We start from the raw sequence: 19,251 nt of genomic DNA on the forward strand, positions 1-19,251 counted from the left end.
CATCCCATATGTTAGACTAGGGAGTCGTTACTATGGATTCACCAAACACTGTGGTATCTCCCAGTCTTAGAAGTCTGAAAGGAGCTGTTAAAAATTCTTTATTTCAAACTTGTACTGGTGCTAGAGGTTTGGGTTCTCTTTTGTTGCAAAATGTGTAAGGACGTTCACAAGCCACAGTGAAGGAACAATTCATACAAGGACAAGGGGAGGTGTAACCTTTCCTAAAGCAAAGCAGGCGTGCTGATGGGGGTGGGGAGCATCTGATGTGCCTGGAATGCAGAGACACACAGACGGGGAGGCTCACCAGTCCTGTCCGGCTGGGCTTGCTGCTCACAGAGGAGGCCACGGAGCTCATGGAGCTGAGAGAGGAGGCGGACGGGCTGCGCTTCATGCTGGCGGGCGTGGTCGCCATCACTCGCCTCACCGCAGCGGCCTTGGCTTTGGCTGGCGTGGTGGAGGGGAAGCCAATCTTGGTGACTTTGTGGACCGGAGCAAACAGGCCATATTTGGGTTGACACTGAAAATACCTTGAGGGGACAACAATTAAGGACAGTAACAAAAAGCGGCTTAATGACAAGAAAGAAAAACTTATAACCAAAAGGCTCTCCTGACTCTTGTGACTGGCTTGCTGTGAATTCTACCAACTGGCTGAGGTGGTACACCCAGCCTGCAGCGTTCACTGGGTGTGCAGGCTGATAAATAACTTCAGTGATGTCTTCAAAGACACACGAGGAAACAACAATGTGATACGCAGAGACGGAATCACTTGTCTGTTGCTAAGATTCTATGTAAAAAGGAAGTCATTTCTACTATCTGATAAACACACAGCAGAAGAGTTCAGCAACCCAGTGATCCCACCTAATAAAACCTTGCTAAACAAAGGGAAAAAGAAATCAAACAAGCACCTAGCTGGCAAAGTCACTCAAGTAAAGGTGGAGAAGTATCAGGTGGTTAGTCAGTTATCAGACTGACACTTGGAGATGTTACGACTCTAGCCAATTTTAACATCTTAATATCAAGAATATGAACGCTATAGCTTCATAATCATCGCAGCACTAAGAGATTTTTGAAAATCTCAAGGCATTATTACTGTATTTGGTGCATAGCACCTATATACTTATAATCATCAGCTGTAATAAATATATCCCTCCGGATACTGACAATGGGGGGAGGCCTGTGCACGAGGTGGGGCAGGAGGTCGAGAAGGGCTATCTGCATCTTCCTCTCAATTCTTCTGTGAACTGAAAACTGCTCTAAAACAAAAATAAAATCTTAAAAATAAATAGATACATAAACCCAATGCTTGCTCAGAATCTACTCAGATGCACTGCACATATCACTAAAAGAGAGTCAGGGGACTTCCCCAGTGGTCCAACGGTTAAGACTCCGCCTTCCAATAGAGGGAGTGTGGATTTGATCCCTGGTCAAGGAATTAAGATCCCACATGCCACAGATCCCATGTGCTGCAGGGTGCAGCCAAAATTTTAAAAAATAAGTAATTTTCTTAAAAAGCTGACACACACACACAAAATTTTTTTAAAATAGAACAAGGGAAAAAAAAAAAGACAGAGAAACCATCTAAGAGAGAACAACTAATCCTAGTGGAAGGGAAAATCAGTAGATGAGTCTTAGGAAATACAAGTGCAGCTCTTCAAAATGCTCATGTCCATTTTATTACACACACTGGGTGGGGCTGGCTTGAGCATCTTTACATGCAGGAGGGAGACGAAATTCCAACAGCAGACGCACCTTGTTCCAGCAACAGCCCCGTCGTTCTTCCCAAGAGGCTCATCCAACTCCACGCCACACCACTCCCCCTTGGCGAAGTCTGTCTCCCCAAGAAACCGGACTACACCGGCCTTCGTGCCACCAACCTGGAAGCAGAGAATAGTAAAAGGAAGAGGTGAACAAAATTCCACAGCCTAATCCTTTGCAGTTAGAGCCAATCATTAATACTTTGTTCCATCATTTCTGTAGGCAGCTCTTCTCTTAACCCCCTCTCCAACTGTTTAAAGAGTTCTCTTCAAAAGTCAGCAAAGGTCACCTGGGTTCTGTTGCTAGAGTGATCTGATACCTGCTGCTGCTGCTAAGTGTCCGACTCTGTGTAACCCCATAGATGGCTGATACCCGGTACAGTCCAATAATGAATTCTTTAGAAAAAGGGAATAATTACTACTATTACTTCATGCCAATAGTAATAATTACTGTTACTCCAGAGGGAGTTTCCTGCTTCAAAATAAATATCAGCTAAAAAAAATACAACCCCTACATTACTAAAAGAAAAACAAAATTTGTGTATAATCCACTGTAACAATGGCTGTGTTCATTTTCTCAAACTTTCTTTACATCATTACCCATGTAAAGCAATAACATATACATATTAAGGACAAATATTCATACATCCACATATATGAAATATTAATTCTTCAAAATATTTAAAATATTGATATTTTCTACAGTGAGGCTCTTCATTGCTTCACAACTATTAAAACGACAGTTCTTCACATTTTATTTCACATGAACTGGTCAAAGCTTTGAATCTTTTTAAATGTCTCTTTGTCCCAGCTGCTGGCGATGTAACATGCAAACATTATTTCCAAAATTATCCCATCACCATTTACTAATCCTTCCTTTGCCACTATTTTTGTTTCAGGTACTCATTTTTATCATATTCTCTCTCATGTGCACAGAAAGAGCAGATCTGAGTCTTTTTACAGTTTCAGAAATTCAGTATCTGTGCTACTACCATTACATTGTAATTACTGCTACTTTGCAACCTGTATCGTATTTGCTAGTGCTGGTTTTCCTTACTACTCTTCTTCAGAATATTGATCTTTCTTACTTTTAATTAAGCTTCTTTTTTTCTTCTTAAATGTTTTGGCTGAGCCTCGTGGCTTGCAGGATCTTAATTCCCCAACTAGGGATGGAACCTGGGCACCTTTTTCTCAATTAAAAAAAAAAAATTCCCCAATTATAAAGGTGGTAAGTCACTGCAGGCCACTGAGAACATCACAAACAGAAAATACATGTTATTTGTGTATTCTCAACAGCCAGGGACAGTTGCTGTTGACATTTTGACATTTCACTTTCCCTGCCATATTATGGTAGCTGTTTAGTATCCATAATACAGATGTATCACAATACGGACTTCACTCAGTTTCTGTTTGGGATGTTCCCTTTTTTCTTATTGATTAAAAAAGTAACTCTTTATAATAAATTAATTCTTGAATAGACGATGCATTCTCACAGTTGAAAAGCTTTCAAATGTTAAGTATACATCAGGACTTCCCTGGAACTCCAGTGGTTAAGACTGCCTTCCAATGCAGGGGGCGCAGGTTCAATCCCTGGTCAGGGAAATACGGTCCCACATGTTCAGGGCGCAGCCAAAAATAATTTTTTAAAAAGCATGTATCTAGAGAAGAGCCTCTCTTCCTAGACTTCTGTCCCTACCTGCCCCCTCTCCCCACCACAGGTAACCTCTGCTATTGATGTACAGTATTTCTTCATGCCAGCATTTCTTCATGATCTAAAGGCAAATGTTAAATCGCATTTTCACTCCTCCCTTTCATTTTTACACTAAGGCCAGTGCACTACACGTGCTGTCCCGCACCTTGCTTTATTCCACATCAAGACACAGAACGTCCTGCTTGTGTTTACATTCGCATGTTGTTCCACTGCATGGATTCACTCCAGTTTATTAAATCAGCCCTTACTGGGAGACATTTAGGTTATGTAGGTTTATTTATTCAATAAATTTAAAAGTCATTTTAGTTAATTAAAAAAGAGTCCAGTGGGACTGTGTTAAATGTAGATTACCTTGGGAAGATAACTTATTTAATCAACCTTCACAAGGAACTGGCTTTTCAGTTTTTCCTTTTTGTTTTTAATGTTCTCTAGTTTATTTAATTCATTCTTTATCTCACTACTTCCTTTTTCTTACTTCCTTGGGGTTTATTACTCTCCCCTTCCTAATGTTTTAAGATCAATACTAATTTGCTTTTTTTAAAAAAAAATTAATTTTCTTTGGCTGTACTCCATGACTTGTGGGATCTCAGTTCCCCGACCAGGAGGATCAAACCCTTGGCAGTGAAAGTGCAGTGTCCTAACCACTGGACCACCAGAGAACTCCCTAATTTGCTTTTTAATACCAAAGTTATTTGTTTCCAGTTTTTCTCCAAACACAGCTTCCTGAGGGTTTGGGATGACACGTGTTTTTTTTCCAGCTCTATTTAACCTTTGTTGAGGATAGAAAATATTAAAGCCTCAAAGCTACTGTGTATACTTTTTCTCTGAAAACGAAATTCTTTGTGAGTCTGATTTGAGGACCCAAAGCAGTTATGGTTGAAGGTACGCAGGCAGGCAGGGAGTGTGAGGGTGACAGCGTGCAGGTGGCCGCTCAGAAACGCCCTGGGGTCGTGACAGGCGCCCCGAGGAAAGACAGAATTGGAGGCTGGAGAAGACTCCCCGCAGGAGCCGCTGTGTCCTGCGCTGCCACCCACGGCGCACAGCAGAGTGGAGGAGCACCTGGCAAACGCCTGCTGAGGAGATGAAAGCAGACTTCTCCGTAGGGAACTTACAGCAAAGGCCACTTCCCCGCGTAAACCAATGAAAGGAAAAAGGTATGCAGTGGCTTGAGGTTGAATTTGATGGCTCAGAAGCGAGCAGAGGATGAGCTATGCTAACACAGGTTAAGTAAGCATGGGCTCCGAGTTGGACAGATTCACATGCCGGCTCCGGCTCCGTAGGGCTTCCCTGGTGGCTCAGAGGTTAAAGCGTCTGCCTGCAATGTGGGAGACCTGGGTTCAATCCCTGGGTCGGGAAGATCCCCTGCAGAAGGAAATAGCAACCCACTCCAGTATTCTTGCCTGGAGAATCCCATGGACGGAGGAGCTTGATGGGCTACGGCCCACAGGGTAGCAAAGAGTCAGACATGACTGAGCGACTTCACTTTCACTTTCTGTCTATGGATGAGACAAGTCGCTTAATTTCTAAATCTTAAGTTTCCTCATACGTAAAATGGAATAATTATAGGGCTGTTGTCAGGATTAAATAAAATAACCCACATAAAATTGCTTCATGCAATGTCTGACATATATTAGCAGCAAGCATGTCCATGCCTAAGAGAGTACTAGTTCCAGATCTGGCAAATCGGACTTTTTAACACACTTCTTGGTAACCATGGAACGTATGAATAGCAACCTGCATAGAACTGGCCTCTGTTTCATCCGTCCTCTGATTCCACACCTTCCTAAGCAGCAGACTAACCAACATCACATGAGCAGAACATAGCACATTAGTCAAAGATGAGGCAATCTCTCCAGATAATCTGCTGGATTCTTTGGGGGTGAGTCTAAGTTACTGTCATGACCACTGTTTTTCCAAGAGGCGTCGGACAGGCTGTGGGCTTGTTAAACAAACCAGCAAACTCTCCAGACAAACCATGGCTTCACTCAGTTCAGAAGCTTTATAGCAAATTACCACAAACAATAGATCAGCAATGTTTCCTCTAAATGCAGGTAACAGACTATATGTCTACCCTGAATGCCACAAAGTTTGTTTCAAATGGATGATTACTGGTTCCTGCTGCTGCTGCTGCTAAGTCGCTTCAGTCGTGTCTGACTCTGTGCGACCCCACAGAATGCAGCCCACTAGGCTCCTCCGTCCCTGGGATTCTCCAGGCAAGAATACTGGAGTGGGTTGTCATTTCCTTCTCCAATGCAGGAAAGTGAAAAGTGAAAGTGAAGTCGCTCAGTCGTGTCCGACTCTTAGCGACCCCATGGACTGCAGCCTACCAGGCTCCTACGTCCATGGGATTTTCCAGGCAAGAGTACTGGCGTGGGGTGCCATTGCCTTCTCCTAGAATGAACAGTTTTCATATCCTTTTCCCTATCCCCTAATCTGGAATTCTTGACTCATATGACAGATGAAATGCTTTCCTTTCCCCTATAAAAGACCCTCAGTGATTATTCAAAATATCCTCAACAGAGACAGAAAGTCACATGAAGTCCTAAATCACTTACTCTTCTACTTAATCATTTTACAATGTCTTTTCTAAGCATATAAATATGATTTTGTAAAGCTAAGTTTTATTTCTCATGTATTGAAGAGAACTCAGAGTATTATAGTATGTGCATTTACATTAAGTATAAGCCACAATTTTCAAATCTATGTTTCAGGGGTAGATAACAAGATTATTAAAAAAAAATCTTTTTTTAGAACATTGAAACGAAAAAATAGGCAAACACAAATAATTACCATTCATTCTCTTTACTTTTGGAATATACATATATGTGTGTGTGTGTGTCAGGAGTCATATATATATATATATTCACACACACACAGACACATGTTAAGAGTCATATATATTGCATGTACACACATATATGACTCCTAACACTGTGGTCAACCTAAGTCAAAATTAGAGGTCACCACTGGAGACCTCTAATTAGTTCAAACTATACCTCTTAACTCAAACTAGAAACTTGGCTAAAGGAAAAGCTACCTGTGCTCATGCTTTAGCAAATGTCAGATTTTTAAATTCTCATTCATTCATTCAACATGTATTTCTTGCATGCTTGGGCCCTTGGATACAAAATAAACCAAAAGAAGTGTTGACCCTGATAGAGAGAAATCCAAACAAACAATTCCAGCAAAAAGCGATAAGCACTTGAAGTTTCTAAAAAATGCTGTGGGACCAGAGACAGACAACCTCCTTGTAAACTCTTAGGAAAAATAAGAACTCTGATAAATTCTGCAGGGCTAATGAATGGGTCCAATAACAGGAAATGGGAAACCTTTAATCCTCTCTCAACCCTCCCATGTATTCATCATCATGTCCCAAACAAGCCATTTAACCTCACTGTGCCTCAGTTTATAAAGCTATAAAATGTCCAATGAGTGGCCACGAAGGACTGTTCCACAGGGCTCTCTGAGCAACAGAATTCTGTGAGGTGGCTGCTTAGCTGCCACGTGGTTAAGTTAAGCAGCTTAATTTTAAAAAGGTAAACATGGCTAACCGGTATTTACCAATACAAATTTAGCCCTGACTTCACACTTAATCACCTGTGAGACGACCTGTCGGTAGTTTACGCCACCTCAGCTAGAGAACAGTCCAGCTCTGGGCAGCTCTACTGTGACAAACCCCTGCCAGAAAGGTAAGGTCCGCCTGGCCCAGTGTTCATCCGCGGGTCCTAACTGCATCTCCCATCATACTTCAGTGTTACTCCTGCCCTTTAAGGGTGTCATGTGACAACAGTATTTAAAACACTCTTTTTTTCTTTTCTATTTTTTGGCCACATATGGGATCTTAGTTCCCCGGATCTAAGGATCAAACCCATGCCCCTAGCAGTGGGAGTATGGAGTCCTAAGCACTGGACTGCCAGGGAAGTCCCAACCCTCTGATTCTTTTGACAACATTTTATGAGTACCTACTGCATGCCAGGTATTGTTCTAAGTGCTGGGCAGAAAGCAGTGAATGAGACAGAGAGTTTCCAGACTTTCACGAAGCCTAAATCCTGGTCTGGGGAACTAGACAATGAACAAATAAATGATGTCATTTTCAGTACATAGAGGGCTGTAAAAAGCACACAGCCAGGTGAGGTGATAGTGCTGTGAAGGGTCTTTAGTTGGGGTGACAGGGAAAGGCTCCTTAAGGAGGTGACATCTGAGTCAAGGCTCAAGGACTTTGAGACACCGGTCATGCAAAGACCTGGGGGCAGAACATTCCAAGCAGAAGAAAGGGCAAATCCTAAGGAGAGAATGAATCTGGGTGCTGAAGTGACTGCAAGGAGGCCAGTGTAGCTGGAGTGCAGTGAAAAAGGAGCCAAGCAGAGAGAGCTGAGCTTGGAAGTGTGGGCAGGGTCCACAGCATCAGACTCTGCGGGTCCCTGGAAGGAACGGAGATGTTTATTTTAATGCAGTGGGACATCCATTAGGGAACACTGGGTTGGTTTTGGTCACTGCCAAGTCTCCAGCACCTAGAACGCTGCCTGGCACACACACAGCAGACACTCGGTGTAATCACTGGATGAACTGCAGGGTGGTAAACACAGCTGTTGAGCCATCTTTTCTCTAGACCAAATAAACAGACCCTTTCTTTCACTATTCCCTTTTCATCATTTTGAGTCTCCCTATCTACAAAATTTGATGGTAAGTAAGTTCTCTTAAAAAACTAAAAGAGCAGATGACGGACATTCTCTTATACTTTAATTCTCCCTAGAACAAACAGGTAAACAAAAATGACATAATGAGGAAGACGCCACTTAGAAGTTATGCTTGACTTGCACTTCTATCTCTAGAAATTAATCTTTCCTTCTGAAAAACATATTAACTCCTTCAGGATTCAGGACCCCAAAAATATCAAGAAACAGGAAAAAAAAAAGTTCAGGGGAAGAAGATTAACTTGTTACCACGGAGAGTGAGCATAAAACTGCTTTACAATATAAGATTATAAGCACCAAAAACGTGACATTTTAAACCATAAGCAAGAATGCGTTTAAGGGTATAGACAAATCTATTTGCAGGGCAGAAATAGATTCACAAACACAGAAAAAAGACTTGTGGACACAAAAGGGTTAGGGGAGGCAAGGGTGAACTGGGAGATTAGGACCGACACGTACACACTAACACGCGTGAGAGAGACAGCTCAGGAAACGGCAGCCCACTCCAGTGTTCTTGCCTGGAGAATCCCAGGGACGGGGGAGCCTGGTGGGCTGCCGCCTACGGGGTTGCAGAGTCGGACACGACTGAAGTGACTTAGCAGCAGCAGTGGGAAGCTGCTGTAGAGCACAGGGAGCTCAGCTGGGTGATGTGATGACCTAGAGGGGAGGGACAGGGGACGGGAGGGAGGCTCAAGAGGGAGGGGATGTATGTATACACATGGCTGAGTCACGCTGTTGTACAGCAGGAGCTAACATTACACTGGAAAGCAATTATACTCCAATAAAATTTTTTAATTAATTAAAACTAAATAACTAGGTAAGGAGATAAATAAGACGTGGTATAACCCTAAAATGGAGTATCATCAGTCATAAAAAGGAATTACTACATGATGAACCGCAAACACTCTGCTGAGTAAAAGGAACCAGACATTACAAAACTACGGAAGATTTGGGGGCGTTTATAGGAAATATAGGCTTCTCTGGTAGCTCAGCTGGTAAAGAATCCACCTACAATCCAAGAGACCCTGGTTGAATGGGAAGATCCATTGGAGAAGGGATAGGTTACCCACTCCAGTATTCTTGGGCTTTTCTGGTGGCTTAGCTGGTAAAGAATCCACCTGCAATATGGGAGACCTGGGTTCGAACCCTGGGTTCGGAAGATCCCATGGAGAAGGGAACAGCTACCCACTTCAGTATTTTTGGCCTGGAGAATTCCATGGACTGTATAGTGCCAAAGAATTGATGCTTCTGAACTGTGGTGTTGAAGAAGACACTTGAGAGTCCCTTGGACTGCAAGGAGATCCAACCAGTCAATCCTAAAAGAAATCAATCCTGAATATTCATTAGAAGGACTGATACTGAAGCTCCAATACTTTGGTCACCTGATGCCAAGAGCCGACTCATTAGAAAAGACCCTAATGCTGGGAAAGATAGAAGTCAGAAGGAAAAGGGGATGACAGGGGATGAGATGGTTGGATGGCATCACCGACTCAATGGACACTGAGTTTGAGCAAGCTCCGGGAGATGGTGAAGGACAGGGAAGCCTGGCATGCTGCAGTCTGTGGGGGTCGCGAAGAGTCGGACACAACTGACTGACTGAACACCAAAAATAGGAAATATCTGTGAAAGGCCAATGTGCAGAGACAGAAAATGGATCATTGACTGTGCCTGGGGCTGGAGGTGCCGGTGGAGAATGACTTGCAGACTGGCAGGAGGAACTTTCCAGGGGATGCAAATATTCTAAAACTGGATTATAGTGACTGCATAACTGTGTACATTTATTAAAAATCATGGAATGTTTGGATGCATAAATTACACCTTCATACAGCTGCTTAAGGAACAAAACAGATACAAGCTAAATAAAAGGGAGGATTAGCTTAAAATTATGATGGAGGTGATGGATACATGTTAGAGCAGCGAGAATGGGAGGGACTCCCCGAGGGGCTGACAATGCAGAAAACTGAAACACCATCTGGGTGTCCCACAGCATTTATTTATTTACTTTTTAAGACAAAAGACAGGGACTTCCCTGATGGTCCAGTGACTAGGACTCCACACTCCCAATCCAGGGGGCCCAGGTTTGATCCCTGGCCAGGGAACGAGATGCCACATGCCACAATTAAGACTTGGTGCGTTGGTGCAGCTAAATGAATAAATGCTTTTAAAAAAAAAAATAAAATCTATTTGTAACTGTTTAAACATTTAATAGGAACCGGAAAAAAAAAAAAGAAGAAGAATCTGAGACTGATAAAAGTACAGAATATTTAATTTTAAGAGTCACTTTACATCTTTAGAGCACTAAGATCAAAAAAGTTTAGCAAAGACTCTGGTCTTGGGAGCAGACTCATCTTACTCATGACTATTTCTGAGACAGACTCCTTGACCAACTGCCCCAACTCTCATTTGCCCATGGGCTCAGCACATAACTAAAATTAAAAACATACAGATCGTGGCGCTCCACTCTTTTGAGCAGGGGAATTTGGGAAACTCGGAGCCAAATCCTCTTTTGCTAACAGCAGAGGGAGAACCCAGGGCTTCCCCGGTGGCTCAGATGGTAAAGAGTTCGCCTGCAATGCAGGAGACCTGGGTTTGATCCCTGAGTTGGGAAGATCCCCGGGAGAAGGAAATCGCAACCCACTCCAATATTCTTGCCTAGAAAAGTTTCATGGACAGAGCAGCCTGGTGAGCTACAGTTCATGGGGTCGCAGAGAGTTGGACACACTGATCAACTAAACACAAAAGCATCAAAAAACCTCCAGTGCAACAAAACTGCAGCTGGGACAGATTCAAAGTTGGTATAGAAGTGAACTGTAATTGTATTAGTCACTCAGTTGTGTTTGATTGTTTGTGACCCCATCCAGGCTCCTCTGTCCATAGGATTCTCCAGGCAAGCATACTGGAGTGGGTTATCATGCCCTCCTCCAGGGGATCTTACAGACCCAGGGATCGAATCTGGGCCTCCTGTTTCACAGGCAGATTCTTCACCATCTGAGCCATCAGGGAGGCCCCCAAGAAGTGAGTACATGCCAGACAAACAAGTTACAGATTGAGCCTTGGTAAGCACTGATGTGCTGAAATGATGCTCTAAATTCTGAAACATCAACTGCTAAAACTCATGACTTTTATAACTGGAAGAAGGAACCACTAACCTTGAAACTAACAGATCCAGAAGGAACTCCTTGAAGGTAACAGGTATAAAGGGCCGCCACAAGTATGAGGGGACTCGTGAATTCACAGGCTGCTACTCATGGATGCTACAGGACTGGGAAGCAGAAGTCCTGAATTCTAAATCTAAAACCTGCCTTCAACACAGTGTATGTCCTTGTCTGTAGGACAATATAATCACAAAAACTGCCTACTTCAAAATTACGCTACCAGTCATCAACTCTACATAACAGGTTGTACAGTAAAAACACCTAAACTTGAATTGCAGAAACATCACTCTTAAGGTTGTACAAACTTGGGCAAGTGACTATACTTCTTAAAGCCTATTTTCTCGTCAGTTCTGTGGTGCTACTCCATTCACTGCTGATACAGAGTTCCCTGGTGGTCCAGTGGTTACGACTCCTCACCTGCTGAGGGTCCAGGTTCGATCCCTGGTCAGGGAACTAAGATCCCACAGGTTGTGCAGCCCAGCCAAAAATGAAAATTTTTAATTAAAAAAAAAATAAAGGATCCACTGCTAAAACATTAAATGAAATGCATGGGATACTCCAAAGACTAACAGCCATATTTCTTTTCCTTTTTTTTTTTTAAAGCAGTTGTACAGATATAAAGGATATTGAAAGAGCACAGGGTCAAAGACTTCAGACAAACGTTATGCCTTGAACTTAACAAAAGTGTTGAAAAAGTAAAAGAGTAAAGCTTTAAATTTTCAGTGAGAAAAAGAGCTACCATTTATTGAGTGTTGACTGCTAAGAATGATATATGCATCATCTAGTGATGAGATGTTTGGACAGCATCTCTGACTCAATGGACATGAACTTGGGCAAACACTGGGAAATAATCCGGGACTGGGAGGCCTGGCATGCTGCAGTCCATGGGGTCACCAAGAATCAGACATGATTTAGCAACTGAAGAACACCAACAACATCTACTTTAACCCTCACAACAATGCTTCATCATGTCAAATTCGGGGATTCGTGAATGTACAGCATATAGACCTTAAACACTGTTTCCTGCCTTTTTAGCACAACAGGACCTAGTGTACATTTCCTTCCTTTTCCTAGACCTAAAGCTGATAGTTTAAAGGGCACAGAAGTTCTGAAATAACATCCTGTGATGTCTGAGTTTTCCAAGACACTCAAGGAGACAGGATCTCGTATTTATCCACATACTATCCGAAAGCAAAAATTAAAAACCAGAGAGGGAAAAAAAAACCCTTTGTTAAAAAACATCTCAGTCTACCTCTCAGGTTGTTTTGTCAAATAAAGCTATCTTAATATTTACAAGCTAAAAATTCAATATTCTTTTAGCTAAACTGGAAGACAAAACTAGGTTGATCACTGCAAACCTATGCTTAAACTATGTACAAACTACATAGCCAGTTTCTAATCTGTTGGATATTCACACAACCCAGAAAACCTGATTAAGTTCTCTAGAAATGAATGAACAGAACAGATTCTGAGCCCACACGTGTATATTTCATCCCCTCGCCAGTGATTATCTCTCAAGTCAACACGATGACCTCAGAAGGTTTCTGCACTAACCAGTACTCGGTCTCCGATTTTGAGTTCTCTCTCTCCTTTCTTGATTGAGCCGGCCTCTGAAAGGTTGGAGATAGATTCGCTGGCGGTTTTCGTAAGGTTGCTGATCTGAGACGTAGCTGAAGGTTCCTTTGCGGTTGGTTGGGATGATTTGTGGGGAATATTTGAGGGGGTGGCTGGAGACGAGGACGCCATGCTGATTCCCGAAGTGGACAGAGACGAAGTCGCCCTGGAAGCGTGAGGCGTCTGCGGGCCATCAGCTTCATCCTCTGCCTGCACCTTCCTCGTCAACTTTGAAGGTCGGGTAAATATCCCCTTTAGAAGCTCACACTGGAAGTACCGAACTCCTGCTACTGAGCCATCATTCTTGCCTATGGGCTCATCCAAAACGATCCCGGCCCACTGGCCTGGTGCAAACTGTGTTTCTCCCAGGAACTGGATAAATCCAGGCTTATTCCCATTCACCCAAACTCGCTCCCCAACTCGAAAGTCATCCACAAACTCCTCTTGTGTCTCAGAGGACAGAGTGCTTGATGCTTTTTCACTGGATATTGTTTTTTCTATTGGAGCAGCAACTGCAAACAGAAGAAAGGATCAGAAAAGATTCAGTTTTATATTTAAGCAGACAACTCCTAAGTTAAGGAAAATAAACTGAGAAGAAGAGTCAAAAGCAACAGAAGTAGCCACAATACTTCAAGAGATACTCTGTTTATCTTTCTTCTTTTTTTTTTTAGCAAGGAGGTAAAAAGACTCTTGAGAATCCCTTGGACTGCAAGAAGATCCAACCAGTCCCTTCTAAAGAAGATCAGCCCTGGGTGTTCTTTGGAAGGAATGATGCTAAAGCTGAAACTCCAGTACTTTGGCCACCTCATGCAAAGAGTTGACTCATTGTAAAAGACTCTGATGCTGGGAGGGACTGGGAGCAGGAGGAGAAGGGGACAACAGAGGATGAGATGGCTGGATGGCATCGCCAACTCGATGGACGTGAGTTTGAGTGAACTCCGGGAGATGGTGATGGACAGGGAGGCCTGGCGTGCTGCCATTCATGGGGTCACAAAGAGTCGGACATGACTGAGCAACTGAACTGAACTGAACTGAAAAAGTATTAATACTTGATCCATTACTACTGTTTTCAATGCTATCAAAACTCAGTGAGCTGATAAGACTTAATCTTTATTTGAAATTTAGATTGCTGCTAAGTCACTTCAGTCATGTCCAACTCTGTGCGACCCCATAGACGGCAGCCCACCAGGCTCCCCCGTCCCTGGGATTCTCCAGGCAAGAACACTGGAGTGGGTTGCCATTTCCTTCTCCAATGCATGAAAGCGAAAAGTGAAAGTGAAGTTGCTCAGTTGTATCCTACTCTTAGCGACCCCATGGACTGCAGCCTACCAGGCTCCTCCGTCCATGGGATTTTCCAGGCTCAAGAGTACTGGAGAGGGGTGCCATTGCCTTCTCCTGAAATTTAGATTGGAAGAAGTCAAAAACAAGGGGGAAAAATGTAGTCCTTTTCCCAGAATTTATAACATAGGTCTGATTTTATTGTTTCCCCATATTCTGTACAACATGAGTGAACTCAGACCCATTGAAATGGACTCTATTCCCCCATTTGAAAGGTCACCTAAAATTGACAGGACTAGGCCAATAGTCACAACAGAGATTCTCAATTAACTTGACACAGGAGGAGATTTAGTGCTGGAGTCCCCACCGTCACTGTTTCAAGACCATTCTTTTGCTAGCAGAGGTGGAAGTCCCAGGAAGGAAGAAAAGAGAGCCAGACTCCCTGTGAAAGCAAGATGACTTTGCAAACTCTGCTGCTGCTAAGTCGATTCAGTCATGTCCGACTCTGTGCGACCCCATAAACGGCAGCCCACCAGGCTCCCCCGTCCCTGGGATTCTCCAGGTAAGAACACTGGAGTGGGTTGCCATTTCCTTGAAAACTCTACCCAGTGGTAAAGACAGAGTTAAGATTTTGCCAGAAATGTGGTATTTCCACTAGGAATACATTCATGCATCCACCCAGCAACCACTGATTAAATATTTAGCGTGAACTGGCAAACAGAGCCTGAATTCTTAATGTCTGCCATTTACCGGGCATATCCTGATCTTAGGACGTTACATGACCCAAGTTTTTTTTAATCTGTAAAGGGGGAAAGTAGTGATATCTGTCTTGATGGTTTTTTTTTTTAACCCAAAATGAGAATTACATGGAATAATGTATTTATCCATGTTATACATCTTTTTTTAGTTCCAACCACTCCAGAACTAGTCCCAGGCACTGTTCTTCACTGGGAGACAAAGCAAAACAGTATAGTCCGTGCTTTCATAGAGCTCAGAGTCTAGAGGTAGAGAAGCAGACAGTTAAGAGACACACCAAGCCATTTCAGGTGGTCTAAGTGCTGTGGAAGAGATAACGCCTTTGGGTAGAACAGTCAGGGAAGGCCTCCTGGAGGAGGTGACATCTAGTCTGAGGTCTGATCAGCAGGAATGAATCACACAAAGCCTGGGGAGCAGAGTGGCCTGGCTGGCTGAGAGTGGGTACTGAGCATCTGAGCATCTCTTTACCCTACATAGAAAGGGAGACTGGAGTTTCCATTTGTGGAGGGTTTTTATTGTTGTTTTTTTTAGAAGACAGTGGGTGCTCTCAGATAGAACAGATAATAATCTGCCAAAGACAGGGGCTAGTTTATTTTTTTTTAAGAGTTAGTGCTAGCTTTGTACATCAACGTGTCCATGGAGCCTGGTATGCTAGAGTCCATGGGGTGCCAAAGTGTCGGACACAACTGAGCGACTTCACTTTGACTTTCACTTTGTACATCAACAATCATTCTTCAGAGTGTGGCAAGCATGAATTTCTGAAAAACCATCTTCATAAAAGTGTCTTGAATTCCTTGGCAATGACTTCCTTTCAAGCATATAAGTTTTAGTCTTAATAAGCTACTTTAATCTCATGTGTGCCAAGGAAGGCTGGGGAAACCAAGTTGAATTACATATGATCTGTGGATTCAAGGACTCTATATGCTAAAAGGTGTGCACAAAAAATATTAAAAGTGAAAAAGACAATTCTAACAGGGGTTAAGTATAACAGTGGATGGCTTCATAGAAGGTTTGGCATTTGAAGGGGTCTTAAAAGAGGAAAGATTTTGGGGAGAAGAAGGGGATGCCAAAATTAGAACTGATTTCCACAAGGCTAAATAGCCCTGAAATAAGTCCATTTCTTCATAATCCTTTGCCTTATTAGTAAAGCTTTCTTTTTATGGCCTCTCTGAAAAGAACCAGGTTTTATCCTGATACATACAATGTAAAGAACTCACCATCTCTAATTAGTCAATACTTACTGAGCTCCTGTTACATGCCAGGAAATTTTCTAGGTGTGTAGATGGAATACAGCAGTGGGGGGAAAAAAAAACAAACACAAAGATTCCTTTCCTCAAGGAAGCCCAATGAATGTCTTTATGAAAGAATTTGAAAAAACAATGTTGGACTTAATAGATTATGGTGGGCACCTGTCTAGAATGGCTGAAAACCTAAGATTTAGATTTAATAGTACATAAATCACATAAAAAGATGACAAAAGCAAGCATCAGATGTCCTCTCCTCCTGCCTCTCTGATCATTATGGGATATAAGTGGAAATGGTAGAGGAGGAGATGGAGAACAGATGAGAAACAGGTTTCTGCTGCTGCTAAGTCACTTCAGTCGTGTCCAACTCTGTGTGATCCCATAGATGGCAGCCCACCAGGCTTCCCTGTCCCTGGGATTCTCCAGGCAAGAACACTGGAGTGGGTTGCCATTTCCTTCTCCAATGCATGGAAGTGAACAGTGAAAGTGAAGTCGCTCAGTTGTGTCTGACTCCTAGCGACCCCATGGACTGCAGCCTACCAGGCTCCTCCATCCATGGGATTTGCCAGGCAAGAGTACTGGCGTGGGGTGCCATTGCCTTCTCCAGGTTGCTAAAGATATTCAAAGGCGCAGGTTCATCTATAAACTGGCACAGGCCTCCCTCATGAGCCAGACTTGAGCCACTGTAGTACCTGCTCCCTGATGACAATGGCCAATTTCGGGTCAATGACTGTCATCGTATCTTTTAAGTCTGACTAGTCTTTGCTTTCTCTACATATCCCTAAACCCCGAGGAGAAAGGTCCTGATGGGCTCAGGAAGATACATGGGGAAGAAAACTGAAGAAATACTTTAACACTGTCAGGATCAAATACTGAAGTTAGCTTGACAATTATTTCAGCACCGGTGTACCAGGGGTCCCTAACCTCTGGGCCCAAACGAGTGCCTCCTGTCAGATCAGCAGCAGCGTTAGATTAGGAATAAAGTGCACAATAAACATAATGCACTTGAATCATCCCCAAACCCACCCCCTCCACAAGTGTGTGAAAAAACTGTCTTCCATGAAATCAGTCTCTGGTGCCAAAAAGGTTGGGACTGCTGCCTTACACTGAAGAAATGAAATTAAGATAGACTCTTCATTGAATAAGACTTCTAGAGAGAAAGTTTGGAACTTCCCTGGTGCTCCAGTGGTTAAGACTCCATGCTCCCAATGCAGGGGGCCAGGGTTCAATTCCTGGTCAGGGAACTAGATTCCACATGCCACAACTAAGACCCAGTACAACTAAACAATATATTTTTTAAAAGACTTCTAGATACAAAATTCTATGTCTTTTAATTGAAACTTTTTCAAGTATTTTCAAGAATACGAAGTTCTATAAAGACTGTCTTCTTACATTTTTCAAATCAAGACTTTCAAATAGAAGTCTTCATATCAGATTAAACTGTACTTGCTGTTAAAGAGAAACATAAAGTATTACCAGCAGCAGGCGTCTTCAAGGCTGTGCTTCCAGGCTTCAGAATCTTGGTGGGGGCCTTAAGCCCGCTTGGTTTTAGCATACTCATTGTCTTCTGTGTGTCAGAGCTGCTTCTCCTCTGCCTGTTGCCACTATCTTTCCCCAGTCATGGATACAACTGTGGGTGATTCTATAGTGAAGTCAGTCTCTGGGTTAAGTCTGCAAAGAGATAAACAGAAAAAGAAGTTTAGAATCTAGAGAAAGAAAATAGAAACAATTATGGAAAGCAGCTTTCACAACCTAAACTCTCCCTTATGTCTCCACAATGAACATAAGAACCTAGAAAACTCTAGATATCAAAAAGATTGAAGATGCTGGAACTTCCTGGTGGTCCAGTGGCTGAGACTCCACGCCCTCAATGCAGAGCTTGGCGTGGGTTCAATCCTTGGTCAGGGAACTAGATCCCACAAGTTGAAACTAGGAGTTCACAATCTACAACTAAAGATCCCTAAGCAAACAAAAATAAATATTTTTTAAAAGTCTTTTAGAAAAATGAAGATGCTGTTGAAATAGGTTTAAAAGCAATTTACTATCCTAAAGACAGGAAGCTAAGGCTGGTAATATGCTCACTTTTCTTTATAGCATCTAATAATACCAGTTCAGTACACTGCCCAAAAACCACATAACCCATAAAGAGGTTCAGAAAAATGCCCACCAGACTCAACAGAGTTAGCTTTCAATTTTCACTTCATTCATTTCTATGTTGCTTAAGATTTATGATCACAAGCCTATAATAACTATATATAGATTAATCCACAGAAATATATAATAACTCAATATAAAACCATATATATGTTAAATGAGAGAGGGGGTTCAATGGCAAACTCTGTAAGAAGAAAGCCGTATCTAGAAAGTACTAAAGGAAAATTGTCTTTATTCTGTTTATAGAAACACAATCATCTGATTTAGTCAAGACCAAGTACGAATCTACAACTTTTGGGCTCATGCAAAACTGTAATTTGCTCTTTAAGAGTGAAGGAAGACCTTTGGATTTTGGAATAGGGAAAAATATTTCTAGACATAATACCTAAGAAAACAGAATTCAAAGAGAAAAAATGCTATTTACTAACACTCTCTCAAATGTTTGCCTTCCGTGCTTTTTAATTTTTTTTTCCTGCTAGTCGAGTTTGGGTGACGAAGCACAGACCTCACTCTCTCTTTCACAAGCAATTCGGAGCATCAGTAAACAACATGGCCAGGGCTGACAGAGGTGCTGCTCTGGCCCCTTCGTCCCTGTGGTGGGTTGAATGGCAGCCTCCCCAAAAGATATATCCATCTGGGAATTCCCTGGTGGCTCAGTGGCACAAGCCTACATTAACTATAGGCTAACACTAACTATATTAGCCTATATTAATGGTGGGACTCCATGCTCTCACTGCCGAAGGCCCGGGTTTGATCCCTGGTTGGGGAACTAAGATCCCACAAGCCATGAGGCTAAAAAAAAGGAAAGGAAAATCTGTTGATCAAAAGAGATATCCATCTGGAATCTGTGAACAGACCTTGAGGTGAGCGCCTCCTGGATGACCTGCATGC

The 19,251-nt window shown here is 42.7% G+C and overlaps 1 protein-coding gene across 12 annotated transcripts in view; it reads right to left on the bottom strand.

Moving 5' to 3' along the window:
• The window catches only part of CLIP1 (CAP-Gly domain containing linker protein 1), a 116,748-nt gene that overhangs the window by 66,192 nt on the left and 31,305 nt on the right, over positions 1-19,251 (bottom strand). For all 12 annotated transcript variants that reach the window (XM_027566898.1, XM_027566891.1, XM_027566894.1 and 9 more), the window contains exons 2-5: positions 17,683-17,877; positions 12,869-13,440; positions 1,750-1,874; positions 305-527 (exon numbers count right to left, since the gene is read on the bottom strand). In XM_027566898.1, coding sequence (XP_027422699.1) covers positions 305-527; positions 1,750-1,874; positions 12,869-13,440; positions 17,683-17,767 — 1,005 coding nt within the window. In that variant the 5' untranslated portion in view covers positions 17,768-17,877. The remainder of the gene's footprint in view (positions 1-304; positions 528-1,749; positions 1,875-12,868; positions 13,441-17,682; positions 17,878-19,251) is intronic.

This window comes from Bos indicus x Bos taurus, chromosome 17 (genome assembly GCF_003369695.1).
Source record: "Bos indicus x Bos taurus breed Angus x Brahman F1 hybrid chromosome 17, Bos_hybrid_MaternalHap_v2.0, whole genome shotgun sequence".
Taxonomy (NCBI): Eukaryota; Metazoa; Chordata; class Mammalia; order Artiodactyla; family Bovidae; genus Bos; species Bos indicus x Bos taurus.